Source organism: Dipodomys ordii, unplaced genomic scaffold, assembly GCF_000151885.1.
Source record: "Dipodomys ordii isolate 6190 unplaced genomic scaffold, Dord_2.0 Scaffold146, whole genome shotgun sequence".
Classification (NCBI taxonomy): domain Eukaryota; kingdom Metazoa; phylum Chordata; class Mammalia; order Rodentia; family Heteromyidae; genus Dipodomys; species Dipodomys ordii.
Window position 1 is genome coordinate 2,599,652 of NW_012267362.1, and position 17,923 is coordinate 2,617,574.

A 17,923-nucleotide genomic window follows, 5' to 3' on the forward strand; every position below is an offset into this window, starting at 1 on the left:
CCATTGGTCCTGAGGTCTGTTCTTATGCCAATACCAAGCTGTTTTGATTACTATGGCTTTATAGTAGAGTTTGAAATTTGGTATTGATATTCCTGGGAGACAATTTTTTTATTGTTCTTCCTTTCCTTCTCTTAGAATTCATTGAACTTTCTGTTTGAAGACTCTGAATTCACTTACTAATCTTTCATTAATCTCATCATGCTCACAAATTGCCTTGTGTAGGTTTTCTGTCTTCTCATTAATCATGTTTATCAGCAGTATTTTTAAAGCATTTTGGAGCTGTCTTCTAGGTCCTTGCTTATCAGTTCTATTACCTGGTTATTTTCTGTGGGAATTAAGCTTCACTGAGGTGCCATTTTTTTGTGTTCCTATAGTTTGTTCTTTTCATTTGTAAACCCTTTTGCTTTTAATATTTTTGGGGGACTGTCACCTTCCTAATAGGTTGGTTGGTTAGCCAGTTGATGGCCAGGTGATATTTGGTTGGATTTGTTTATCTGAGCTCAGATTTTTTTGAGAGCATTAAGTATAGGATTAGGGTTTAGAGTTTAGTCATGTTGAGATGCTGTGATGTTTATGCTTGTCTATCAGTTGAAAATATTGAAGTTGTTAGGCAGGGGAAGTTTGGAAAGGAGCGGTTTTTCAGAGAGAACTAAGGGGAGAGAAGTCTTAATGTTATAGAAGATTAAGCTGAAGAAGGATGAAAAAGAAGGTAGGTAATAGCTGCAATGGAGAAACTAAATGAGGGAGATAGACCTTGTAGTCTATCTACAGACCTATGAGTCTATGCATCAGACTCCCTAAACACTAATACTCTCTAATAAGCTTGTCAGTTGTAGGTGTTCCCCTATCTAAATACATGTTTATTTTGGATGGAGAAGGGTACTGTGGTTTAGAAAAGGAGATTAGGTATATTTATAATTGATAAGTAATTCAATTATAAGAGTCAACATGAACCAATGCAAAATAATACCAATGGAATAAAAGCACCTAAAACTGAAACCACAACAGGACACAATATGAAGTAAAAAAAACAAACACAGAAGCCTACAATTGCATAGACTTTAGATCATAGGTTTTAAATCACAGATAGGTACTTTCCTATATAAATACAACTTCACTTTTGGTTGGGGAGAGTATCAGATTCGTTTTTCCCTTTCAAAAATGGTGCCACATCTCTGGCAAGTATTTCTGGCCAGGTGTTCTGGAAGCCTCTGTGCCATTTTCAAAGATGGCACACTTCTTGGTTGGGGGAAGGGGTTCCTAGCCAGATGCTGTTCTCCCTTTGGGAAATACTCAGAATTTCTAGTGATGATTTAGATTGTCCATGGTGTGGTGAATTATTTATGTATCTGTATGACTGTGGCAGGTTTGGCTGGGTGTTCCTGTTCCTGCCTTTGCCCTTCAGGCTCTTTTAATTCTTCACCAAAGGCAAGTGCTAAGTTGGCAGCTCAGTCATTGTCGTGGGTGCCACTTCACTGGTTTTCTGTCTTTGTAGGCATGTAGTATATAATCTTGTTTTTTAGTGTATATCTTATACCTAACTTGGCATGGATTGCCTGCTGGAACCCTAAATCCCTGTTAGGTTGGGAAGAGCTTAGATTGTTACCTGCTCTCACTCTGTCACCTGTGAGTAACTCCTAGATTTACTTGTTTTAAAAGATGAATATTTCATGTGTCATATTATTGTATTACATTTGTGCATGTTTTCTTTAGCCATTCATCCATCAGATGACATTAGGCTGCTTTCATATCTTGGCTACAGTGAATAATGTTAAAATAGAGAGTGGAGATATCTTTCTGAGATGTAGAGTTTTGTCTCCTTTGGCTCTCTATCCAGAAGTAGTATTGCTGGATTATAAAAAGTGGGGTTTCTGGATCATGGTAAATATCCTTTGATAATATCAATAGTGTGCAAAGGTTTTGACTTTCTGATATTCACCATTTTTACAGTTATTAGAGGATATCTGATTTTAGTTTGCATTTCCCTGATTAGTGATGTCATTGTATCTTAAAACTATTGGCCATTTGCATGTCTTCTTTGAGGAAATGTCTATTCAGGCCCTTTGCCAATTTTAAAATCAGATGATTTATATTTTTAAGTGAATTGTATGAGCTCTATATAAATTAGTCATTAACTCATGTCAGATATATGGTTTGCAAATATTTTCTACCATTCTGTGGATAACTCTTTTCAACCCTCTCTGTTAATTGTCTTTTGCTATGCAAAATCTTTATAGTTTTATGAAATTTTACTTATTTTTTATTTTTGTTTCCTATTCTCATTGCAGATTTAGCTTAAAGCTGCCAACCCATCATACAACATAAATGAATTGCTTCTTTGAAATTTCCTCTGCCATGTAAACTAGTTCAACTTTAAGCTTGACCTCTCTGAGGCACTGACAAAATATATCTAAATTCTTTTCCACTCGGGGCCTTTAGTCTTGATTTCCATTTGAAAACTCATCAGCATAGCCTTTATTGCCCCATTTCTTGTTATCGTATCCCTTGTAACAAGAAAAGCCGCATGTCATTTACTATTTTTGGTTGCCCAGTAACCAAACAATATTGTCTTCCATGTGTAAACATAGTACAGAAAAGAGATAAAAGACGAAATTCCTGCCCTGTGTGTTATTTGCCTGCCCCTTATGAAATAATATTGTGAATAGGCTTAAATAATTTTATATTGCTAGTGACATACTCAGCAAGAAAAAGGAGACTTAAGATGCAGCTTTTGTTTAGAATTTAAAATCAAATATTTATTTATTTATTACCAGTCCTGGGGCTTGACATTAGGGCCTGGGCACTGTCCCTGAGCTGCTTTTTTGCTCAAGGCTAGCACTGTACCACTTGAGCTTACAGTACCACTTCTGGTTTTTTCTGTTTATGTAGTACTGAGGCATTGAACCCAGGGCTTCATGCATGCTAGGGAAGCACTCTACCACTAAGCTACATTCCCAGCCTCAAACATTCTTATAGGTTGTTCTAATATCTGGCATCTGGTTATGTTTTAATATAAATCTTATACTATTAATATTTAAAAATTTGAACAGTATATATTACATTTCACTATCAATATGAATTTCTATATTTTTATTTTTGCAGTATAAGAAATGGCTTAGTTTTGATGGTGCTAATATAGGAATTCTGGAAAGATTTATAGCTGGCTCATTGGCTGGTGCAACTGCCCAGACCTGTATTTACCCTATGGAGGTGTGTATCATTATAAAATTTTAACTGCAGTTGTATTTTTTTTGTTGGTCGTGGAAACATCACAGGATAAACAAGCAAAATTCAGAAATCCTCAGTATTGTATCAGTTGTTGATAATTAAGAAGTTACAATTAATGCTCATTTTTTATTTCTTTAAACAATCTGATTTAATAAGGTGTAGTAGATCGATAGAAAAGTTGGGTAAATTTGATAAGAATTTCCTTATTTTCTTTCACAAATAGGTAGTAAAGACCAGACTGACTGTAGGCAAAACTGGAGAATATTCTGGAGTTATTGATTGTTGTATGAAACTCTTTAGAAAAGAAGGTTTCCAAACCTTTTTCAAAGGATATGTTCCTAACATGCTGGGCATTGTACCTTATACAAGCTTAGATCTTGCTGTTTATGAGGTAAGTGCCTTCTTAAAATAGGACATGATGTGTTAATTTTGAAATACTGAACAATAGTTGTTTTTTTTAAATTCTAAAAGTATGGTTATAAATGACCTTGCCTAAAGTTGGTCCAAGTTTCTTTGGACCACAAAGTGAACTGAATGTTTTTATTTGTCTACTTGTTTTATATGTTAGACATTTGGCATTGTAATAATTTTATGTTTGGCTATTTTTTGTTGTTGTAAATGAGTTTTTGGCAACAATAATTATAGAAATAAATTCTGATAGTACCCTGGCTTTCAACCCTGGATACATCTCTGAATCACCTATCTGTGTGTATTTTTAAAAAACAGAATTCTTGGGCTAGACCCTGAGCAATTCTGATATAATTATCCCAGGATAGCCTTGAGATTCAAGCTTTTAACTCACTATGCAGAAAAAATATGATGTGCAGATAAGATTGAGAAAACAAATAGTCTGGCAAAATCATGACTATCAGAATTGTAGGGGTTATGACAAGAGGTTGGGGATGACAACCAGCATGAAGATAGAGCAAAAGCTCCGTCAGGCAGGGGATGACAGGCAGCATGAAGGTAGATGGGGCAAAAGCCTTGTCAGGTAGGATTCAAGGGTAACTGCATTCTGCCAGTCATTTCATTTTTATGACTATACATCTGTTTCAGGAAGACCACCTTCACATTAGTTACCATTTAATTGTAAAAACCAGGTGAGAGCATGTGATTAGAATAGTTCACTTCCAATGTGGGAAGACAGCTCTCTGGACACAGGCCAGTAGAATTTTTGGCAGATGTTACCACTATCATATGAAAAGTAGCCATGTGTTCTTAAGACTTTAACACATATAAGTACATTTTTTATGTATTCAAAATAGCAAATATTGTATCATGCATTTCTACCCTTTTTGTTTTCTTACTTCTGTGATATTATTAAAACAGAATTGTTAATAGCATATTGGGATTTTGCTGTTCTTTCATTTTCATAGTCCAATATTTTTTTGCTTTTATGCTAAAGTGCCATTATGTATTTCTGCTTTCATTGTTAGAGGATTTAATAAAGATACACAGGATAGAAATTTTGGAATTTAATTTTTCAGAAGCCTCAAATTATACATTTGGATAATTGTTGCAGTACATAAACTTTCTGCCATCCTTTAAGAAACAGTTTTGAAACCTCAAGTGTTTTTCCCCGGTCACTTTTATTTAACGAAAGGAATTAGGAAAGACGTGTCTTTCTTCAGAGTTGAGAAAATATGGTTTTGTTAGCCTGCCGTAGATTGTGTCATCTTTTCTGCAACGTGTTGTTAAGCTCTCTGAGAATCTCCAGAATTTCACTCTAGTTTTTGACCATCTTTAAAACCAAAACAAACAAGCAAAGGAAAAACAAGACAAAAGAAAACACACAGAAATACAAACTCGAGTTGTTCGTTAGGAAACATCTGTGTGTCCTCTCCCTGTTTTGACAGCAGAGATGCCCTTCTCTATTGAAGCTTTATTTTACTTACAGTTGCATGGTAGTTAAAGGATAAATATCATTCTCTTTATCAGCTTTTGAAGAATTATTGGCTAGAACATTTTGCGCAGAAGTCTGTAAACCCTGGGATAATGATTTTGCTGGCCTGTAGTACATTGTCTCACACTTGTGGTCAGTTAGCAAGCTTCCCTCTACACCTCCTTAGAACCCGCATGCAGGTTGAAGGTGAGTTTGGCATTTTTAATGAAGTAATGTCTATGTTAAAAATATACTTTAAATATTTATGAGCTAATGGTTTAAAAACAGACAAATTGTAGAATTGATCAATCAAAAGCATTAGAGTCAAATTTATTGTTTCATTGACTAGACACTTAATGAGCTTCAGATGTTATTCTCAAAAGTTATGTTTGGATCAAGATGCATTGTATTTATAAACTACTTGGTTGAATGGCAACTCCTTTGTACAGCTATTTAAAGATAATGTAAAACGTAAAAACACATAAGAAAAGGAAAAAGTTATGTTTGGCACTCTCCATACTTCATCTAATTACTGATGATCTCATTAAAATTTTACTTAGCTAGTGAACACAGAATAATAGAAAGGGCTTTGCTCTCTTCATATTGAATCAAGAATTACTCCATGGGAGCATACAGTTTTGCCTTTAATCTGATATCCTTACTGTATTCTGCATCAAGAACTCAACACATCTGTGGATTGAACTTAGTTGTTTTCTTTTAGTCTAGAGAGGAGATAACAAGTGGGGATGAAGTCTGCTTTGTTTATCTCAGAGTGCCATGTTAGAGATTTAGATTTTAAGAAAATAGTCCTCATCATTTTTCAAGAAGAAAAACTCCCCACATTACCCTGTTGTTATCTTCTTGAGTAAATGATTGAAAGGGGATAATGTGGTAAGTGTCTAACATCTCTTTCTCTCTCTCTTTCTTGAATAAGATTTTGGTTTGATTTATATTTTGCTTATGTAGGGAAATTATCTATCCACTGTATCACCTGTCTATTCTTCTTTCAGATTGTGTCATTCCCAATTCCAAATGCTTCTTGGTGGTTCCTCATGAAAGACTTGCAATTTGTTCTATAGCACTTTCTGTAGTGATAGAAATACTTTATATTTGTACTTTTCCAGTAAGCAGTCCTTGTGAATTTAATGTCCTTAGTCATGTGAAACGAATGAGCGCTAAAAATATTGTTACTAAGAAGCTGAAATTTTAGTTTTACTTAATTTTAATTAAATTTAAATGGCCACATGTCTAGTAGCTACCATAGTGAACTGTATGGGACCATGCTATACAGATGGTGGTGGTGGTAGGGTTACATAAGTTGTTTTTCATTCTGAAGTAATGCCAGTTTCTCCTCATTAAAACTGGACTATCTCAATGTTTAAAAATTAAAATATTGAATTATATTATTATTATATTATTATTATTTTCTTTTAATTTATAGCCATGGTTGACAAAGAAAAACTACCTATGACTGAGCTCATTCACGAAATATATAACAAAGAAGGAAAAAAGGGATTTTTTAGGGGCTTCACCCCTAGCATCTTAAAGGTGATTCCTGCAATAGGCATTGGCTGTGTTGCTCATGAAACAGTGAAACCACTTTTGGGAATAATCTAGAATATCAGATTGTTGTCTTTGCTATAATCGCTAAATTACAAGGTAATACCTATGTTACAAGGCAATATTACCTTTTCATATTAATTGTAATATATTTGTTAAAGCATTTTTCTTATTATAAAATATATAAATTAAATAATCTTGGAAATGTTAATGATTTTAAATCCCTAATATCCATAGATTTCTTCCTCCTCTTTATCCTCCTTCTTCATTAGCATTTCTTCTTATTCTCCCTTTAACCCTAACATGAAACTTCTGTTTTTTTTTTTTTTTTTTTTGTGATACTGAGTTTAAACTCAGAGCCTTGGGCCTTGGTGCTCTACTACTAGCCTAATACTAAAACTTGTCTTACATTGGATTTGAACATATCCTAGAGTAACATTAGTTGGTTACAGGGGTTTGCATTGGTTTTTTTTTTTCTTTCAAAACTTCTTTCTTAAGGAGAGCTTGAGAACATTTTATGTATAGCTCTAGCTTTTTTTTTTTTTTTTTTGTTGGTTGTGGGGCTTGAACTCTGGGCCTGGGCGCTGTCCCTCAGCTCTTCAGCTCAAGGCTAGCGCTCTACCACTGAGCTACAGTGCCACTTCCAGTTTTCTGGTGGTTTATTGGAGATAAGAGTTTCATGGACTTTCCTGCCTGAGCTGGCTTTGAACCTCGATCCTCAGATCTCAGCCTCCTGAGTAGCTAGGATTACAGGCGTGAGCCACTGGTACCCAGCTAAGAATTTCTTCTATAATATTGTAGATGGAATAATAATAAGATATTTTGTTGTTTCTGGGGACTTTTGTCTGTAAATATATGGTTGGTTCATTTTCAATACTTTTAACTATGTAAGAAGCTTGTCACAGCAGAAGAGATAAGCATCAAACAAATGTTTTATCTTCTAGTTGAAAACATTTAAGAGGAAGAATTTTATAAATTCATTATTTCATACCTGGTAAAACAGTTCTTACTTCAACTTTAAGAGTTAGATGAATTAATCCTTTGATATTGTAAGTAATTGCTCCTGAACAGTAAATTATATTCTCTGTTGGAATATTTTTTGGGGGGGGGTCAGTCATGAGGCTTGAACTCTGGGCCTGGGGCTGTCCCTGAGCTCTTCAGCTCAAGGCTAGTGCTCTACCACTTTGAGTCACAGTGCCACTTCTGGTTTTCTGGTGGTTAATTGAAGTCTCACAGACTTTCTTGGCCAGACTGGCTTTGAACTGTGATCCTCAGATCTCAGCCTCCTGAGTAGCTAGGATTACAGGCATGAGCCACTGGTGCCCAGCCCTCAGATGAAGAACTGCCACACTAAATTAGGTTTTGATTCTTAACTTTGTGAATCCAAAATTTAGACTTTTATCTATTTCCTCAAAATGGTCAATTTCTTGATGGTAGGCTAACAAAAATTACTTTAAAAAAAGTGAGGTATAGATCACAATTCACAATCATTCATGTACAATAGAGTTGAATTCTTTCCATAACTTTGTCCAGGAAACCTTGCTTTTTGATATCACAGCACCTGGAAATAACCAAATAAGTAATGAGAAAATTGATGTGGAATTTGAACAAAGAAGAATTTTTTCTGAAGAATATTCCATTCAGTCCTGTTCCAATTTAGATGGAAGGTGTTAGAGATTTTGTACATAAAAAAGAGAAACTGAGGGCTGGGAAGGTGGCTCAGTGGTAGAGCGCTTGCCTGCATGTATGAGGCCCTGGGTTCGATTCCTCAGCACCACATAAGCAAAAAGAAAAAAGCCAGAAGTGGCACTGTGGCTCAAGCGGTAGAGCACTAGCCTTGAGCTGAAGAGCTGAGGGACAGTGCCTAAGCCCAGAGTTCAGGTCCATGACTGGCAAAAAAAAAAAAAAAAAAGAGAGAGAGAGAAACTGAGACCTAAAATAAGGGTTATGTACTGGGAGAATTGTAGAACTTTGGCTAAACTAGGCCTCAGACCACCAGAAAGGAGAAGGATGTACCTCTTGTGAAGTATGGTGATGGGAGTGTATGAAAATTTCCTGAGAGCCCTCATTTTACAGGTTTTGTTTTTAGAAGCATTCCAATTTGATGAAACTACTTTAGTAGGTTCATGTAGCACTGGGGTCTTTTCTGTTTTTTTAGATTGGGTCCTGGCATATAGACTTTTGATCCTTCTACTTTAGCCTCTCAGGTGCTGGTATTACAGGCATGTACCACTATATCCTACTAGCCTGGTCATGTTAAATGAATGTGTATAGGAATATATAGTGAGATATGATAGGTTGGTGTAATTGTTTGTTGTGCACTGGGGTTCATGTACTGGAACTTTGGCCCCAATTATGGAGATGTTAAGAAGTGGTAGAGACTTTGGGAGGTAGGGCCCACCACAGGCCCACCAACTACCACAGGGTAGTTGGTTAGGTCATTGGAGGTGTTGCTTCTATAAGGGAATAACACTAATCTGATAGAGTTTGTTTTATTGTTTTTGAACTCAGGGTCTCACTTTTGCTAGGCAGGCATCCTACTGCTGAGCTACTACCTCTCCAGCCCTTTTTTGCATTGGTTATTATTATTATTAATTTATTTATTTTTGTTGGTCATGGGGCTTGAACTCTAGGCCTGGGCACTGTCCCTCAGCTCCTCAGCTCAAGGCTATTGTTCTACCACTTGAGCCATAGAGCTACTTCTGGTTTTCTGGTGGTTAATTGTAGATAAGAGTCTCACTGAGTTTCCTGCCCGGGCTGTGATCCTCAGATCTCAGCCTCCTGAGTAGTTAGGATTACAGATGTGAGCCATCGGTGCCCAGCTGGTTATTATTTTGAGATAAGGTATGGCTTTTTTCGTGGGCCATGGCTAGACTGCTTATTTTGGATGTCCTGTCTTACTTGGGATGACAGGCCTGCGCCACCATGCCTCTCTCCTTCCACTGAGATGGAGTCCTGTGATATTTTCTTCTTGGGCTGCCCTGGGACTGTGTTTGCCCTGATCGCAGCCTCCATATACTACCCTACCCATCTATTGGTTGAGATGTGGTCTCATGTATATGTCTGAGCTAGCCTCCCAACTGCAATGTGAGTATATATATATATATATATATATATATATATATATATATATTTCCAGGTGTATATGCCTGGACTGTGGATATATATGCATATATATGACAGTTATATACCTGGACCATGACTATATATTTTTATTTATTTTATTTTTTATTGTGAAAATACAGAGGGGTTACAATTACACGGAAAATACAGAGGGGTTACAATTACACGAGCAAGGTAACAAGTACATTTCTTATCAAGCATTGTTGCCTCCTCCTTGTTTCCCCTTACCCATTCCTTCCCATCTCCCCCACCCCCTACCCCTCCTCCCCTCCCCTCCCCCCTCGCCAAAGTTGTAAAGTTCATTTTTCGATATAACACTTGGTATGTTCCTCCCCCACGTTATAACCCCTGTTTTCACTGTATTTGATGTTGGTATAATTTGTGGAGGGGAAGGAAAAAACAAATTGTTTAAATAGGGATACAGGTGGACCCATTGCAACAATGACTATATATTTTTATATATTTTCCAGGAATTGAATTAGCTGGCATCTTGATTTGGACCTTCTAGTCTTCCAAACCATGAGAAAATAAATGTCTTTTTAAGTCATCAAGTGTATTCATCATGGTAGCCAAAGTTAATACAGATTAGAACAGGAAGAGCAGGCAGCATTGTTAGAGAAAACCACCACTTTGACTAGAATGTCCTTAAACTCCTTGAGTAGAGGAAAATGGTGGAGTAACCAGAGCAAGCAAATCTAGAAAATGGGATTTCTTGGGGCTATGATTATGATTCGTCTGCATCAAAGGACTAAATGAATACTGGAAAACTAGATTGCACATCAATACAGTGACTCTGGAGTCAGATTTAATGTCCTCCTCATTTCCAGAAAAGTAAATTTCCCTCCTTCAGAAAGCTTCCATGTTTCAACCTTAAGTTAGCTCATGCCATTGTCCACATTCCTTTGTTGGAATCACCTGTTAACCCTCCTGTTCTCTCAGTCCTTGAAGATCTTGGCTCTTGCTTCAGGGGCACACTCTCCATTACTACGCTGTCATAATCTAGAGGTTTTGATACTCATCAGATCATGGTTCCAGTGCTCTAGTGTCTCATTTCCTTGGTTTTCTCTCCTCCACTGGCTATCTCAGCCGCCCACTCCCAGTAATATCCATAATTACTAAAAACCACCCCATAATCTCTCTCTTTTTAAAAATTCCAGTCTCCTACCACCATCTGTCTTTCTTTTTTTTTTGTCGGTCGTGGGGCTTGAACTCTGGGCCTGGGCGCTGTCCCTCAGCTCTTCAGCTCAAGGTGAGCGCTCTACCACTTGAGCTACAGCGCCACTTCCGGTTTTCTGGTGGTTTATTGGAGATAGGAGTCTCACGGTCTCTCCTGCCTGGGCTGGCTTTGAACCATGATCCTCAGATCTCAGCCTCCTGAGTAGCTAGGATTACAGGCGTGAGCCACCAGCGCCCGGCCTTTGTCTTGATTTTTAAGGAAGTTAAATTGACTTTTAAACATTTGACAAATTAAATATTTGACATACTGCAATGGAAGTCAATTAAACTCAATCAGCAAAGCATACCTATACATCTGTATTGCTTCTCCCCTCTCTCTTTGGTTACAATTATAATGCTTTGCCATAAACGTTGGTTTACAGATATTGTTCATTGTTCCAGTAATAAGCACATAACTGAAGACAATGAGTCCCTTATAGAGGTTTGAGGAGGTTGGTGCCTTGTGAAGCACTATCTCTTTATATCTTACTGAAATTACATATGAGGTTTACATGAAAATATAAAATATAATATAAAAATTAGAAAGTGTATATGATCACAAGTATATTGTGTATACACACATAATAAAATTATCTTTACAGAGTCAACCTCTGTAACAAGCTGTAACAATTTTTAAAACACTACATTTTGACAACAGAATTGCTTAAGGTTTACAAAACTATAACTGTAGGCAACCAAAAGGAAAAAGAAAGATAAATTAGGTTATGTGAGTAAAACCCTTATGCACTATAGGACACAAAATAATGAAAAGACAGCTATGGAATGGAAGAAAATACTGGCAAATCATTTATCCAATAAGGTGTTCATTTCTAGAATATATAATTTCAATAAAAAACAAGGTATGACTTTAAAATGAGCAGAAGGCTAGAGACCTGGGCCAAGAGCAATTGCCTAACAAGTATAAGGTCCTGAGTTAAAATGTCAGTATCATCTCCAATAACAGAAATGGGAAAGGAACTCAAATAGACATTTCTCCAAAGAAGATATTCAGATAGCTAATAAGCACATTTAAAAATAGCTCAATATCACTAGTCATTAGGGAAATTCAAATTAGAACATCCAGGAGATTGTACTTTATATATGCTATAATTACTATTATGAACAATATAGTACAACAATAGTAACAACAGTAACAATACAACGGTAACAACAACAAATCCCAGAAAACTAGCAAGTGTTGGTAAGGATGTAGAAAAATTGAGCCCTTGTGAACCTCAGGTACAGCTGTTTTGGAAAACAACAGTCCAGCAGTTCTACTTTTGGATGTATTTCAAAAAAACTTCAAAGGAAATATCTGTTTATTCATGTTTTTAACAGCGGACAATGTGGAAGCAACACAAATGGTTATGTACAGAAGTATGGCCAGGTGCTCTGGTACACATATGCACCATGGAATAGTACTTACCCTAAAAAGAAGGCAATTCTGATACATGTTCCAATATAGAGTGAACCTTTGGGATAAGCTAATTACAAAAGGTCAAATACTGTATGATTCACTTATGTGAAGTAATTAGAGTAATTGAAGACATTGACACAGAGTAGAATGTGGTTAGTCATTGGAGGTTTGGAGAGAAGAGGAATGCAGAGTCAATATTTGGGCATAGAATTTTATTTTTTGCAAGTTGAATACCTCTGGAGATGTGTGCACACTAGTGTAACTGTACTTAATGTCATTGCACTGTACACTTACAATGGGTAAGGTGGTAAATTTTAGAGTATGTACATTTTGACCAAAATTAAAAAAATTAAACTATCTTGTGGCCTTTTTTGCAGCGTCAAGTATTATTAATCTCAAGACTTAAAGGTATGACTGAGATACTTAGAAAAAAATCATTTACAGGAATTATAAAAGTCCAGTACAAACTTTTGGCTTTATTATTGGGAAAGGATGCTGATATATTTTGAAATATATAAATAATTTTTTTAATGTATTTCTCTCATTGATTCATTTTAGTTACATTGGAGTGCCCAGTAAATGAATATGGACAAGAAAATGTATCTTAAACAAAAAGTTGTGTAACACCTGGATGTAAATCATATTTTAGTTCTTTATCTTTTGTTAGTATATTTTAAGGACCTATAATTCTACAGATTAATTTTTAAAAATGTAGATTTATCTTCCATATTTGTCCTTATCCTGTCTTGTCCTTATCCAAGTGCCTGGCTTGGAAAAAAATTTATTGCTCTAACAATCAATATAGTGTTTCTCAATATATTACATACATATTTTTTGTTTAACCAAAAGGAAGTTAGCTGGGTGCCAGTGGTTCACAACTGTAATCCTAGTTAGTAAGGAGGCTGAGATCTAAGGATCATGGTTTGAAGCCAGCCCAGGCAGGAAAGTGTGTAAGACTCTTATCTTTGATTAACTACCAGAAAATTGGAAGTAGAGCTGTCACTCAAAGTGGCAGAGTACTAGTCTTGAGTGAAAGAGCTCAGAGCAGTGCCCAGGCCCTGAGAGCAAAGCCTGTGACCAACAAAAAATAAAAATAAAAAAACCTAAACAATTGAAATAAAAGAGATCTCTTTGTTTTATTATTGGGTTCAACAAATACAAAATTGCTATGAAGTTTCTAAATCCTTCCCACTTTCTTACCTTGTTCAGACAGGTAACAGTCTTCAGATAAGCCCCAGTCAGTGTGCAAGCCACTCTGGGGAGTTACCACTTTATACTAGAAGCCCTTCTCAAGCTTCACTTCATGAAATGACCACCAGGGCCCTTAAGGCAATTCTTAACTAGTAGGCCTGGAGCGGGCCTAGAACAGGCCTGAGAAGTTAGTTTCTAAATGACATCAATGTTGCTGCTCTGTGATCCACATTGTAAACAATAAGACTTAGTTTAAATGTTTATCTAGTATTTGATGTCCACAGTAGTTTTTTTTTGTTTTTGTTTTTGGCCAGTCCTGGGGCTTGAACTCAGGGCCTGGTCACTGTCCCACAACTTCTTTTACTCAAGCCACAGCACCACTTCTGGCTTTTTCTGCTTATGTGGTATTATGGTATTAAGGAATTGAACTTCGGGCTTCATGCATATTAGGCAAGCTCTCTACCACGGAGCCACATTCCCAGCTCTCACAGTGCTCTTTTGAGCTAGCATTCTTATTCCGTTTTGCCCATGATTAATATCGGACTGATTGAGATTCTTCACATAGAATAAGGTTACCCCATCTTTGTACAGTTAGTTAAAGATAATACCAATAAAAGTAACAAATAAAAGATTAATTCATACTATTTTTGGCAAACACACAGTGGTGCAACCATCGCTAGAATGTAGTTATAGGACAGTTCCACCCACCCAAGTTCCTCCATGCTCTTCTATAGTCAAGCCACGGACTCCTAACCTCTCATAACTACTGATCTGTTTTCTGTTCCTATTCCAGTTATATAATGCACTGTGGCATGTTCCCAACAGTTCATTCGTTTTTATTGCTGAGAAGAACTTCATTGTACGCATGTAACACAGGTCATTTACCAATTCACCCATTGAAGATCATTTTGGTTGTTTCTGGGTTTGGCAGGCAGCCTCTTTCAAGCACAGAACACTCACAGTAGGAGCTTAAAGGAGATTTTCAAGGTCAGAGAAAAAACTTGGTGAAGTTTTCCAAAGGAATGGGCTAATTCTTAACAAGACTGGAAGTTGGAAACAAAGTAAGATGATTTTACTAAGCAGACATCCTTAACAAAAAAACCTCTAGATTCGTACACAGTAAGTCTTAAACATATAAAATGGTATGAGGAGAAGGTAATATGAATTCTGGCTTTTTTGGGGGAATAACTGGTGTTGGTTTAATGACTCAAAATTTCTGGGGAAGAGTGTAAACCTCAGTTATTACAACTCCAGCCATGCCAAGTCTTCACCCAGCAGAACACAGGAATAGGACAGTTTCTGTTAAGCAGTAGTGTTTGAACTGGGAATTATTACAATAAATACTCGATGAGTGCTCTAGAGTATGAAGACTCCTCATGCAATATGCCATGTACTTATTGGGAAAAAGCTATTCAGGTTCTCCTTTTTACCGATTCGAGGCCGCTCAGACAAGCTATGCTTTCATCTCCAAATTCACACAGCTGAACAACTGGGTCTCTAGTGTTTTCTCTATAAATCCATTGCTTCCCTCCTTATGCTATGCTGTGGCAGGAGGAAGTTCTGTCTCACCTAGGTAATAAACACCAAGCCTCAGAGCCACACCCATATTGAGAGGAAGGAGCCTGAGGATGTTTCTGGCACAGGCGGTGTGCCGATCACACTGTTTCCTAATGTAGCCGCTGGATGGATGTTGAGTTTTCTGAAACTCCCCCCCCCCCCCCTTCCTTCCTTCCTCCCTCCCTCCCTCTTTCCCCCCCCCCCCCCCCGCTTCTCTTTTTGTTAACTTGCTCTATGAATGTTTTCAGCTTTATTCTTATAGTTTTCCAAGCAGATTTCCCATCTCAAATATACAGCCACTTCCTTAGTTTTTAATGCGTGGAAAACTGCCCTGTAGTGTGCGTGGAATTCTACCAGCAGGTGGCAGATCCACCTTTGATCAGTTCACCAGCTCCCCTAGCCTGGGATGGCTTTAGTTTGAGTTATGATCACTTCGGAGTTATTAGTACGCGGACACCAAAGCCCAGGACTTCCAGGGGCCTTCCTCCGTGACAGGGCTACCCCAAACTGAGCAGGGCGCAGTCCCCGTGCCTGGCCAACCCAGCCCGCCCCGCCACCACTTCCTGCCCGCCTTCTCCCTCCCAGGGCGCAGCTGGTCCCCACCGCTTCCCTCCCGGGCCAGGGCTGGGCGGCCCCTCCTCACGGGGGCGGCCACGGGCGGCCACTCCCCGCGCCAGCCTCCCGCACAGCCTGGCTTCCTCGCTCCCTCGCCAGAAGGAAGCCTCGCCCCCAACACCGCCCCGGAGGCTCCACTGCCTCAGGCCCCACCCAGCCTGGCCTCCTCTGGGTCCCGATCGCGCCCAGATCCCTCGCTGTGACTTTCCCCAGCACCCCGGCGCGCCCCTCGGCAACCATGCTGCGCTGGCTGCGGGGCTTCGTGTTGCCCACCGCGGCCTGCCAGGATGCGGACGTGCCCGCGCGCTACGAGACCCTCTTCCGGACGCTGGACCGCAACGGGGACGGCGTGGTGGACATCCGCGAGCTTCAGGAGGGGCTCAGCAACCTGGGCCTCCCGCTGGGCAAGGACGCCGAGGAGGTGGGTGGCTGTCGGCTGGGAGGGCCGGGAGGGCCGTGAGCACTCCGGGACGCAGCCCGGACCCAGGAGGGCGGTGGCTCCAGGCTCGGCCTGGAAGCAGGCAGAAGGCGGAACTGTGGCTCCCAGCCCGTGCTGGGTTCAGAAACTAGGCGAGAAGGCACGCGCGGCCCCTGGATCCAATCCCAGGTCTGGATCAGAAAGGGTGCGGGGATTTTCCTGCATGAAATTAGTGTGGTGTACGCTCCAGCCCATGGGCGTCCAGCCAGGGGCGTCCACGTTAACATTCCAGACCTTGTCCCCCACACTGCACCTTTGTCCCATGCATCTTGGACTCTTGACCTGCCGTGGGTCCCACTCTCTTCAAAAGATACTTTGTATCTCTTTAAAGCTGCTTTGTTACACTCAAGTTGACTGTTTCAAACTTTGAAAATCAGCCTTTTCCCTTCTTAGGGAGGAGGGCTGGCAGCATTCTTTTGTGCAAAGGCCTTCTTAGGTGACTGCCCTGAGTACATACATTGATGGGAAGGAAGGAAGGGTTGACTTGTCAGTGAGCAGTTTTATCTTCTATGAGTCATTTTAATTATGTTCCTGAGATTCAGCCCCCTTTAGCAGGGTGGAGATACAGCATTTGGACCTTCTCCAACCCTGCTCAAGTGCAAGAAGACACTGTGGCATTCCCTACCCAAGAGAGAAAGTGATTGGGTTACTGTGGGGGCCAACAACTGCTCCAGTTATATTTGAAACTCCACTGTCCAGGTCTCTAGTAATTATAGATCGCTTCACTTTACTCTTTTATCTTCAGAGTTAGGAAGTTACTTTATTTTGCTCATCTTGCTCAAAACATATACGTGCATATATACATATATATACATACATATATGCATATGTATATATGTATTCATATATATATGACTACATCTATAAATAGATTCTCTATTTCATTCCTATTCTTTTCCCTAACCTTGACATAGGTTTGTCTATTTTAATTACATTTAAGAAGAACTATCTTTTGGCTTTATTTTTTTGCCAATTGTCTCTGTAAATTTTCTTCAATTTCTGTTTCTTTCTTTTCTTTTTTTTGGGGGGAGGATGGGTCCGGTTGTGGGGCCTGAACTCTGGGCCTGAGCGCTGTCCCTCAGCTCTTCAGCTCAAGGCTAGCGCTCTACCACTTGAGCCACAGCGCCACTTCCGGCTTTTTTTCTTTTTGCTTATGTGGTGCTGAGGAATTGAACCCAGGGCCTCAGGCATGGAAGGCAAGCGCTCTACCACTGAGCCACCTTCCCAGCCCCTTTATTTTCTTTTCTGGGTATTCCTACTTGCAAAGCAGGTGCCTGCCCACCCGAGGCTCCAGCCGGAATTTCTGTTTATTTCATCTTTCTTTCGTTTGACTCATTTGTTTTTTATAATTTTTTTTTTTTGGTGTGGTACTTGAACTTGGAACCTCGGCACTGTCCCTGAGCTTTTCTTGCTCAAGGCTAGCGCTCTACCACTTTGTGCCAAGCTCCATTTCTGGGTTTTGAGTGGTTAATTGTAGATAAGAGTCTCAGGGACTTTTCTGCCTGGGCTGGCTTTGAACTGTCATCCTCAGCTCTAAGCCTCCTGAGTAGATAGGATTACAGACGTGAGCCACCGGTATCTGGCTTAATTATTATTACTTTTAATTATTATGCTCTCTACTAAAAATATTTCCTTCCTATTTCTGGTAGTACTAGGG

The 17,923-nt window shown here is 39.0% G+C and overlaps 2 protein-coding genes across 2 annotated transcripts in view; both read left to right on the forward strand.

Moving 5' to 3' along the window:
* Window positions 1–6,727, forward strand: part of LOC105997461 (calcium-binding mitochondrial carrier protein SCaMC-1-like) — a 53,108-nt gene extending 46,381 nt beyond the window's left edge. Inside the window, exons 7-10 of the mRNA XM_013031884.1 lie at window positions 3,103–3,210; window positions 3,452–3,619; window positions 5,167–5,317; window positions 6,552–6,727. Coding sequence (XP_012887338.1) covers window positions 3,103–3,210; window positions 3,452–3,619; window positions 5,167–5,317; window positions 6,552–6,727 — 603 coding nt within the window. The remainder of the gene's footprint in view (window positions 1–3,102; window positions 3,211–3,451; window positions 3,620–5,166; window positions 5,318–6,551) is intronic.
* Window positions 6,728–15,965: 9,238 nt separating this feature from the next.
* Window positions 15,966–17,923, forward strand: part of LOC105997429 (calcium-binding mitochondrial carrier protein SCaMC-1) — a 58,638-nt gene continuing 56,680 nt past the window's right edge. The window contains exon 1 of the mRNA XM_013031852.1: window positions 15,966–16,209. Coding sequence (XP_012887306.1) covers window positions 16,027–16,209 — 183 coding nt within the window. The 5' untranslated portion in view covers window positions 15,966–16,026. The remainder of the gene's footprint in view (window positions 16,210–17,923) is intronic.